At 45.3% G+C, this 10,792-nt stretch overlaps 1 protein-coding gene across 3 annotated transcripts; it reads right to left on the reverse strand.

The window, feature by feature from the left end:
• Window positions 1-1,589: 1,589 nt before the first annotated feature.
• Window positions 1,590-10,769, reverse strand: cant1a (calcium activated nucleotidase 1a). 3 transcript variants are annotated; one of them, XM_062531540.1, is made up of 4 exons: window positions 10,657-10,769; window positions 6,259-6,978; window positions 4,790-4,993; window positions 1,590-3,340 (listed from the first exon to the last, which is right to left on the reverse strand). In XM_062531540.1, the coding sequence occupies exons 2-4, from the start codon at window positions 6,953-6,955 to the stop codon at window positions 2,970-2,972; spliced, it is 1,272 nt and encodes a 423-aa protein (XP_062387524.1). In that variant the 5' UTR covers window positions 6,956-6,978; window positions 10,657-10,769; the 3' UTR covers window positions 1,590-2,969. The 3 variants fall into 3 exon arrangements, with proteins under 3 accessions (XP_062387524.1, XP_062387523.1, XP_062387525.1); XM_062531539.1 differs by lacking the exon at window positions 10,657-10,769 and adding an exon at window positions 9,467-9,617; XM_062531541.1 differs by lacking the exon at window positions 10,657-10,769 and adding an exon at window positions 7,846-8,391.
• Between the last annotated feature and the right edge of the window lie 23 nt (window positions 10,770-10,792).

Here is a 10,792-nt window from a genome sequence, read left to right on the forward strand (position 1 = left end):
TGGGAGCTGATGATAAGGAGACAACAGACAATACACACACACACACACACACACACACACACACACACACACTGTAATAAATGCTCTTTGGAAAAAGCACATTTGATAGGAGTCAGTCATTTCTTTCTTAGGAAATACAGTAATTTCTTTCTATGGCAAAATCAGTTTTTTTCAGAAATGGCAAAATCAGCTTTTCGTTGTGTTTTGCTTTGATGCAATTTTTGGTGTCTCTTATCTCTGTAGATGACTTTCATTCTTGTATGGAAATATACATAGAAGCACATCAAAGATGAAGAGCTTTAGGTCTCAAACAACAGTGTGTACATGATGTATCCAAAATGTCATATATTGTGAGGTGAATGGTTGCAGATGTTTTTATGACATTTTGAAGGTTGTGTGTCATTTTGCTGGAGATTTGAGGCATTTTACAATTTGTGTGGGCAGTAGTGGATTTTGTGTGTAGAGCTTTGAAAAAATAGACACAGAGTTTTGAAAATGTGTGTAAACAGTTGTAAAAAAAACGGTATGAAAACAAAAAAAGGGGGAAACTTTCCAAGGAGGGGTGAGTACTTCTTATAGGCACTGTAGCTGTTGAAGGTATTAGGGCATTACTGCCATGCTACTGGTGAGATGTTAAAGAACAGTGCTCGCCTATACTTTCTCAAGGAGCTCACATGATACAATTATGGCCATACTGACTATACTCATACTGGTGGCTCTTTTCAAATGAGAAAATGATAACCTTTACCTTGGTCAAACCTCGTCATTAATGTGATATGTCAAACATGCCTGCCGCAACCGGATAGAGAGAATAGTGCGTTACTAATGGCAGATTCAGAGGAACTGAAATATAGGGTGTCGGCTGCATTGCTTTACAAGCATGTAAGGGTCTGTAAGGTCATTATAATCATTACACTCAAGAAGGAAGCACAATTCCTAGAAGGCTTTCTAGCATGAATAAAATGAGTAAAACGTATGCTTACTAGTAGTTCATAGGAAATTCAGGCATGGCTACTAGGGGAAGCTACACTGACAAAGATGAAAACTAACCAGTATTAGTCCAAAGGGTATATGTTGACAGCATTTATAACATGGGAGCTCACAGACATGTCCTCTGAAACCACATCAAAAGCTCTTCTCTCTATACTCCAATTAAAGCAACACTAAAGCACTTTTCCTCTGTTGCTCGCACGCTATTTGTTTATCCACCAAATAACGATGTCCACAGACAAGGTAGAGCGTGCTGCTTGATTTTGTGAAAGTATGATGTATTGCGACATCGAAGCAAGTCAAATTTGTAGTTTCTTAGGTCTCATTTCATCAAACTACAGGTACGCTACCCGATCTGGTAAAGTTACATAGTGCGGTTATAGCCGATAGAGGGCCGCAGAGTGAATGCAGAAGTGCTGTTCACCCTGTTACGAGTTGATGAACCGCTGAAATGATTTTGGAAACATTATGTTAAGGTCCGAAAAACTCTTTAGTGTTGCTTTAAGCTCCTATATGAACTGCCATATTGTCTTGTTTATTCTTGTGAAATACACATGCTAAAAGTGCCAGCTTCATATGAGTGGGAGCAATGGTGTTCTACAGGGTGGTACGTGGCACTAGGGCCATTATAAGAAATAAAACACATACTTGCCATATTAGTGGCTCTTTTCTGTATTTATTGAGCTACACATTAATTGAATCAACTAAATGTTTTGAACATGGCCATCTGTTCTTGTATTACACTTCATCTAAATTTTGAATCTGGATTAAATGGGAAAACTTAAACATGGGAGATCTGGTGTTAAAGAACATCAGTAATTATGGCACAGTGAAGGATACACCTCTGGGGAAAAAGAACAGCAAACAGTCCACCATGACTCATTTTAGGCTTAAAAAGTCATTAATAGACACATTATAAAACAAACTGTGCACACACAATTTTCTTCTGACCTTTTTCCATCACCGTTGACGCTCTTCATAACAACTCTGTTTCATGGTGGACAAAAGAAAGCAGCCGACAGAAGAAAACGGTAAAGAAAATCATTTCACCAGACACTCTCAAGGAAATGGGTCTTTGGTAGAGCCTCTGAAGGTTTTTTTTTGTGGGACCTAAAGAAATGGGCCAGATTCTCTTCTCAGGTACATACTGTAGGATGTCAGGGTGTATGGTCTCTCCTTCCAGGGGTTCTTCTATAGCCACCAATCAAAGAACGATACAATTTAGGGACAAGAACAAATGACCCAAAGTCATATCAGGCGTAGTGATGAGTCTGTATGTGTGCATCAGAGGGAGTCATGGGTTCAACAGAGAGTTCAAAGATAATGTTAAATATAAGAGCAACCAGGATTAAAAAAAAAACAAAACAAAACAAAACAAAACAAAAACAATGTAAACTTAAAAATGCATTCAGAATTACCATGATACTTCAGTGCCCCCATCAGTATGCTCAGAGTGTCTGAGTGATCTCCTAATCTTACATTCAATATGAGAAGTCAATCGGTACAGTACTACTGGGCTTAGCCGCCCAGGTCATATGACTTCGGAAGGTCACATGGACACAAGGAGTCTCATGTAGCTGGAAAACGTCATGTGACCACCACCAGTTACGACGACTACAGACAGTTGGACAGGGTTAGTGTTCTTGGCGGCCCTCCGCGTTGAGTTGTGAGTGTGTGAATGAGTGAGTGAATGAGTGGGTGGGTGGGTGAGTGGCACTGGCCATGGAGCAGGCTGGCGTCGTGGCGACAGCCCTCTCTGTTCTGTACTGGCACGGGGCTGTGCCACGGGCGGGTGCGGGGTGATGACGAGGAGTGGTGGGATTAGGTGCCAGGCTGCCGACTCGGAGCAGAGTTCCCCTCTCGGATCATTCCTCCGAAAAAAGGCTCTCGGTGTTGTGTTGCGCGCAGTGCAAGTTCGTCTGCACGACTGACGTGAAGGGGAGGACTTGAGTTTTTTTGGAGTTCGGGGCGCGCCGCCCTTAGACGAACTCCAGCCCCTCGTACTTGACGTCTCCGATCTTGGTCTCGGGCAGCAGGATCTGTCCGTCCAGCGTGAAGGCCAGGATGTACGTGGCGATCTTCCCGGCGTCCTCCTCGGACTTGAGCGCCAGGACGATCTGGTCGTCGGTGTTGGGCACGAACTTGAAGGAGGAGAAGCCGTGCGTGGGCTCCAGCGGGCCCACGCGGCTCACCAGAATGTTCTGGAAGTCCGGCGAGCAGTTGAGCAGCAGGTTGGTGCCGCGGCGCTCGTCCGCCGTCTCCTCGTAGCGCTCGCTGCTGGCCCGCCGCGGCAGGAAGAACCAGCGCTGCAGCGTGTCGCTCCACGCCGCCGACTCGTGGATGAGATAACCTACGGAAAGGGAGGACGCAAGAGAGACAGACGCAGCAAGGGGGTCAGTCAGGGTCAGCAAGGGTCAGCGAAGACAGTTCCGGAAAAATAAAGCGTGTCGGGACGATCAAAAAGAGGAAATGTGAAACTCGTTTATTACAAGGGGTAAAAAAAAGGGGAAGATGAAAGTAAGCGACAGCTAGACGACAGTGACGCACGTGGACAACAAACACGGACAGAGTGAAGCTGAACAGAGCTGACTCACTCTGAGCCACTAAGGGCCGAGGCGCCGTGGCAATTTCACAACCGAGACTCACTGTCGTCAGTAGCATAGGTAGTGACTGATGGAGAAATACCTCTGAGCAATAGCACTGAGGAGAAGTGGTGGCGACACACAGAATAACAACCATTTCACATGAACACCGAGTCAAATCTGTGACACTGTGACCTCTGGGAGTAGGTTCATCTGTGGAAACACTAGGGGTGGCATGGTTCATGACAACAAAATCCGAACCGTTCGGTTCGCTTGTCTCGGTTCGGGGCAAGTGTGCATTGGACGGTTTTGACGGTTTGCGTCATGAGTAATGTAGCCTCATGCTAATATGTGACCTCAGGCAGTTTTTTCCCCCTTTCTCGTGAAAGTAGAGGTGTGTGTGTGGAGTGTTGCGGGTCAAGTGTAGAAATGGCAAGTGGGTGAGATAACAAAGGCAGCCCGCAGTTGGATGATGCACCAGTGTCGCGTAAGTCTGGTGAATGGGAACACTGCAAAAAAGGAGTGTCTAAAAACAAGATAAAAACACTAAATCTGAGGTAAAAGGTACTCAAAACAAGTGAAATTATCTGTCCACACAGCAATATAATTTCACTTCACAAGATTTCTTGAATTAAGATAATTAAAACAAGATAAATGATCTAACACTTCTAAACATAAGTGTTTTTATCTTGATGAGAATCAAATAATTTGCATTGTGCAACACGTATTCATTATGCTAGCACAGGCCCGGATTGGCTAATCGGGAGCTTCGGGGTGGTGCTGAGATGGTCTCAGCGATATTCTTAAAGTCAAGTAAATGGGTTTTGTTTGTTTGTGCATGATTACATGATACAACTATATTAATAGTGTAGCCTAAATGTTGGATAACTAAGCTATACATCATATGCTGAAGTATGGTATTTCTGTGTTAAAGTGTTAAAGATTAAAAGAAAAAATAACAAGAAGAACCATACAAAAACCAATGACTTTGTGGGACAGACGGACAGACGGAAAGACAGACACACCTAGAGGCTGGATCCCTGCAACAGGGCGTAAAAGGTGGTACTTGGGATCAGACAGATTCAGACACACACACACACACACACACACACACACACACACACACACACACACACACACACACACACACACACACACACACACACACACACACACACACACACAACACAGAGAGAGAGGACCTCAGGGAAAAATACCTGGAGACTGGATCCCTGCTGCAGAGCACAGAAGGTGGTACTTGGGAACCCAGTTCTGATGCTGGACGTCACCATGGAACCCGACCACCTTGACCCACTGGGGGTCATTGTTGACGAACTCTCCTGAGGTGGTGGTCCACTCCTTCCCCAGGCCGCCCACGTACAGCTGCTCGTCCTTCACAGCCAGCCACTCTGCCTTGAAGCCTGCCCACCGTGGCCAAACACAAGACACACTTAATGCACCCACAGAACTGATCACCACAGAGAGAACTCATTTGATATTTCTATATGATCTATCCGGCAGATGCTTATTCAAAGTGACTTACAAGTGAGGTTCAAGCTCACAGGCTACAGTCAGCTGAAGAGAGCCATTAAGAGCAAGCTCAACAATACTAACTGCAGTCCCAGAGGGGACAGAGAGGGGGCAGTAATTCCCTTTAAGTGCATCACATGTATTTCAAAATCCCTATTATTGATTATAATATATTATTATTATTATTATATTATTATCATCATCATCATCGTCGTGGTCATCATCATCATCATCATCATCATCATCATCGTCATCATTATTATTATTATTATTATTATTAATAATAATACACACACAAGACCACTAGCAACACCTTCCAGCTGGCCCATTCTATTTTCTATTTCTAGAAACCCATTCTAATTTCAGATAAGAGATTAAAATGACTTTCATCTGTATTTTCTGTATACTGTATATCTAGACTGATCTGTCGGCGATTGGACTTCGCTCTGCAGCTCAGGCTATAAGGGCTTGAAACGTTACTAACTAAACAAATACCGTAAAAGGAACTTTATTGGGCGTGCTCCGGTGTGCGGATCTTCACTTTTTCTTTGAACCGTACAGTTTTGATCCTGCACCTGAATGACTTGGATGTGCTTGATTAAACTGTGTTTCCTCAGGCTGGAAACCTCCACATTTTTCTATCCTGCTTCCGTTACAAATCTGCGGGGACCAATCACAAACTGGCTTATCCACCTGATGCACCGGGATCGTTGGTCTGATTGGTTGAGGAACTATCCAAATGCATAGAGTCATTTGAACTATGCTCATTGATCACGCCGTTTGTGCAGTAGAAAACACAGAGCAGCAGACTCTCCACACTAATGTTCAATCATAAAAGATTGAGCTTGGTCTGGTGATAGGAGATAGATTATAGATTATAGTATATACTACTATACAATGAGTACTACTATATAATACTACTATAGATAGATAGTAGTAGTAGATAATAGAGACACCTGTGCTTTGTGCATTGTATATCTTGCATACTGTATTTTGCATATTGTCTATATTGTCTAAACTGCAAGTGAGACCATCGGCTGGAAGCAGTTTCCTTGTGTGTACCGACGGACTCACTTGGCCTGCTAAACCTGATTCTGATTCTTTACAGTATACAGAGACCAGAGGAACAGGACATGGTTAACATGTTCACACAGACCTTTGGAGACGCTTCCGTCCCCGTCGGGCAGGATGACCCACGGCACGGCCCGGTTGCCGTCGATGTGGTAGACCACGCCGGTGCGGTCGTCCACGCTGTAGAGCCTCCCGTTGAACACGGTCAGCTCGGAGAGCTCCATCCCGCGGCCCTTCTCCGACAGGTGCGTCTGCAGCTCCACCTTCTCGGCGTCCCACTGGACGCTCAGGTGCGGCCGGCCCGAGCCCTCGCTCACCAGCAGGTGGCCCCGCCGCAGGTAGCTCACCCAGGTGTTCTTCTTGCCGTCCTGCCGCGACGCCGTGTCCAGGTCGGCGATGACGGCGATGCGGAAGCGCGTGCCCTCGGCCGTGTGCTCGGGCGCCGTCAGCGGGTACGTGTCGTTGTAGCGCTCGCCCGGCGACTCGTCCGGCGGCGGGCCCTTGCGGCCGAAGCCCGGCGGGCCGTGGTGGGGGCCCCGGGCGTGGCTGTGGTGCGCGGCCCCGCTGGCGCCACCTGGGGACAGCTGCATGTAGAGCAGCAGCAGGAGGGCCAGCAGCGCGCCCATCAGCACGATCGCGCGCCACTTGATGCGGAAGCGCGGGTCCAGCGTGTTGGTCATGGAGGCCAGGACAGGAAGACCCCCTACGGAGATGCGCAGAGGGCCGCGCTGCTCATTCTGCGTGGGCTCCGGCTGCGTGAAGCCTGCTGCCGTCACAGGCATGGGCGAATGGGCAGTGCTGTCACCTGCGGGGAGAGAGAGAGAGAGAGAGAGGGAGGGAGAGAGGAAGAGGGAGAGAGAGAGAGACAGAGTGAGGGGAGAGAGAGGAGAAAGAGAGAAGGGGGAGGGAGGGAGGCAGGGAGAGAGAGAGTGTAGAGAGAAAGAGAGAAAGAACAGCAGAGGGCACCACAGAGTTAAAACTCAAGAGTTCATTGACTCCAACTATATAATGGTGAATCCTGCTGGAGGGTTAGCGCAGTAAGTTACCTTTACTGTGGTAATTCTGACTGATTTAACTGGTTTAAATTGACCCACGCATAACATGTTGAGCTTAGTTGTAGCTCTTTAGAAAGTTATTCTATCTTACAAAGACAGCCAAACGAAACAATTCCTCACCTATCTTTTGCACTGTGGCCCACACACAATCTCAACCCTCACTCACTTACCCACGCATGCTCTTTGAGCTTCACTTTGCTAAATCATGGCCAGACCTGCTGTTGAACTCTCACACACCTAGCGCTGAACCCATCCTTTCTTTCACACAATGTGACTACAGCAATATAACCTGCTCAGGCTGAGGTGTTAAGTGGTCTGCCACTCTGGCAAGAGTCTCCTTAGCTCGCCAAACTGGTTGTTCGACTGGTGGAGCCACAGTTTCCCATAACCTAGCCTAAACACCACAGCCTTGAAAACAGACAAGTTGTCATTACCCTGCAGAACAACAATAATAAAAATTAAAAATTAAACACTCTGCCGGCTACAACTCTGACTCTACAGTCTCTCACCGAAAGGCGCCTGAGAATCTTCAAGCGGATATCCACCCCACGTACAGTACAGATAGCAGAGCAATAACCGTCCGAATCACAAGGAAAAGATGTCCTCTGGCCACATACCTCTGCTCCTGCCAGCTGACCCGCTGAGAGAGAGGAGAGCGCAGGGGAAAAGCTTTCACCGGTGGGTTTACGCGAGGATACCCCTGGACGTCTCGGAACCGGAGTGTGACAGCACAGCAGGTGTTTGCCTCCCTGGCAGGCAGCCGTGTGTAACAAAGGGGTGTGAGCCGAGGGAGTGTGTGTACGCGTGTGACCACGTGGAAAATGGGAGGGACTCAAGACTCAGCGGAGGGACAGCGGAGGAAGATGACGGCCAAAGGTAAAGCAGGAACTGCACGAGAACTCCAAAAGACGACGGACATGACCGGCTCACTGGTTCTCTGGGTTTTGTTGCTAATTGCTACAGGGTTGGGTACAGTATGGACAGGATGCCTGAACAGATTTCCAAGGCCGGTTATCACATGACCTGAACCCGTGTGCCAGATAGGGATTTAAAAGACAATCATCCAGGCTACACAAACAAATTTAATTTAACATCAAGTAACTAGAATTAGCAGCCGACTACCTTCCACCCCGATAAGAAGAGCACACCAATTACAGTAGCCTAAAGCAAATTGATTTAAAAATGTAAACATTGTCTATAGCCTATCTCTGCAAAAAAAAAACCCTGCAGTTTCCAGTTCTGGATTCACTAACCTACTCCATAACTTTACTTTGAAATGAAATAGTCTAAGATATAGCAAGGGCTCTAGAGAAGGATCTATACTATACCTGTAACTCTTCAAGGAAAGACATGCATGCAGAAAGTAGGAAATAGCTTAATGTCTGAGCTATGATTTAATTCAGTAAACAATGAATTCATTTGTAACTTTCTTTTTAGATTAGATTAGATTAGATTCAACTTTACTAATTTTTCTAATTTCTCTTAACTCAATACACCAAATGAGCCATTACACGGTCTATCTTGTGCTGTATATTGACAATAAATGTTACGCCCTTTCGTGAGAACATAACGGAGTCAGGGTGCATATGACGAAAACATTGAACTAATGCTCCTTCTCTTAGTGAATATGTGCATGCAAGTGTTTTTGACCTTCACGTTTCCAGACATCTTGTACTACCGTCTCTGCTCATCTCAGACCACAGAGTGACAGCAATTATCTTATTCTCTGTTTATTACAATAAAATGGGGTATGCCTTTATGAGGAAATAGAAAGCTAAAACCACTCCACACATACTGAACCCCTTCTTGTCATCGGACAAAATGTAGGCTAACTTTATTTTAAAGTGATTTTTCCCTCATAATTTTATGCAAAGGCACACTACCACATCATTATTGAGCCCTATCTGAAATAGCTCATAACGCTCAAATCAAACACAGGAAATGTTTTCCTCAACAACAGCAACACGCCTTAATTATGGTCCCAGCAGGGAGCGAGACCCCTTTGTTTACAAACACAAATAGGAAAAAAAAGGTTAAATTCCTTAAATTCCTTTTTTTCCCTTACTTAGGAATTGCAAACCCATTTCTACCCATTCAGGCTACCTAGAATAGTCAACTCTGATCACCAGAAACAGCTGACTAATGGTGACTTGCAGCCCACTGAGATTTTCCATGCTGCACATCTGACTAGAGCCACACACCTGACAGACACGTACATATACACAATAAAGTTTTTACCCTTGTCCTTCTTTTTCTTCGCTCGTTGACTGACAGGCATTTCACTGTGAAGTTGTAAGGTACTGTTGTCCGAAAACACATAGGTCTGGGAGGACCACACAGACTTTGTTCACTCACCACACAGACAAGACTGAATAACCGTGCAAACTTCCACAGGAGGATTAAAACCGATTACCTAACTTGTAGTCCAAAGGGCCATATCGGCAGGCAGGAACCACCCCATTCATGTAGCATTACAAAACACCCTTTCTACATCAGATTGGCTGAACACACACACACACACACACACACACACACACACACACACACACACATAATTGATTACATTTTCCTGACAGGAAAACAATGCTGCTGAGAAGCACAACATCTCTATGAGGGAGTGTCTAACTCACAATAGATTCACTTGGATGTTATTGTTCCTTTAGAGAGAACCCCCCCTGTAAAGAAAGCGTCAGAGTGACATTACAGTAGGTAAGTTCGGCAGCAAGGGGAGACTACAGAGCCATTTGGTCTTGTTTGGTCATCTCAAGAAAAACTATCAAATAGCATTACCATCTACCATCATATACTGGCAGCAATGGGAGACTGTAGAGCCAGTTGGTCTTGTTTGGTCATCTCAAGATAATGATCAAATAGCATTACCCTCTAAATGATGCTAAACTTCTCTAGAAGTCTCTAAACTTTTCTAGAGGGCAAGTTAGTCAACGGTCATAAATGACAGAACAAGCTATGACCTGCAGTTAGTAGTGGGAGTTTTGAGAGACAGATTTATGAAGTCCAACTTTCTAGCAACACGACTGTTGTAAAGGTTCCATAGAGCCGTTTCCATATGCTAGTAATTATCCAGATAGCTAACTTCAAGGTTTTCTTCCTCAAAAAGAACATGGCTCATGCCTGCAGAAGACTAGCAGGCTAACTTAATTAGATCCACTGAGTGTTTACCTAAGAGATCACTGCACAACGATGTTAACTTGCAACAGCGTGGTCACAAACAGGATAGATTTGATAGATATCTCAAACGTGCAATGTCTTAGCACACTATGGAGAAAGGAGACATATACCAAAGCAATCCTGTAAAACCAAAGTCATTTACAGGAGTAGCCTGTGTGAGGCGACCCCTCAGGAAGCAACACTGAAATGTTCCTTCAGGTTTGTCATGGCACTCTCTTACATAACAAAAACATACTTACTCAAGCGAATTGTCGCCAAGTGTCGTTTCAGTGTTATGACAATATAATCACTAATGCTGTGAAGAGCATTTATCACTCCATCGCCCCTCTTTTCGATGGTCTTCCTGCAACACGGCAACACAGCAGTACGCTATGG

This window comes from Sardina pilchardus, chromosome 3 (assembly GCF_963854185.1).
Source record: "Sardina pilchardus chromosome 3, fSarPil1.1, whole genome shotgun sequence".
In the NCBI taxonomy this organism is placed as follows: domain Eukaryota; kingdom Metazoa; phylum Chordata; class Actinopteri; order Clupeiformes; family Clupeidae; genus Sardina; species Sardina pilchardus.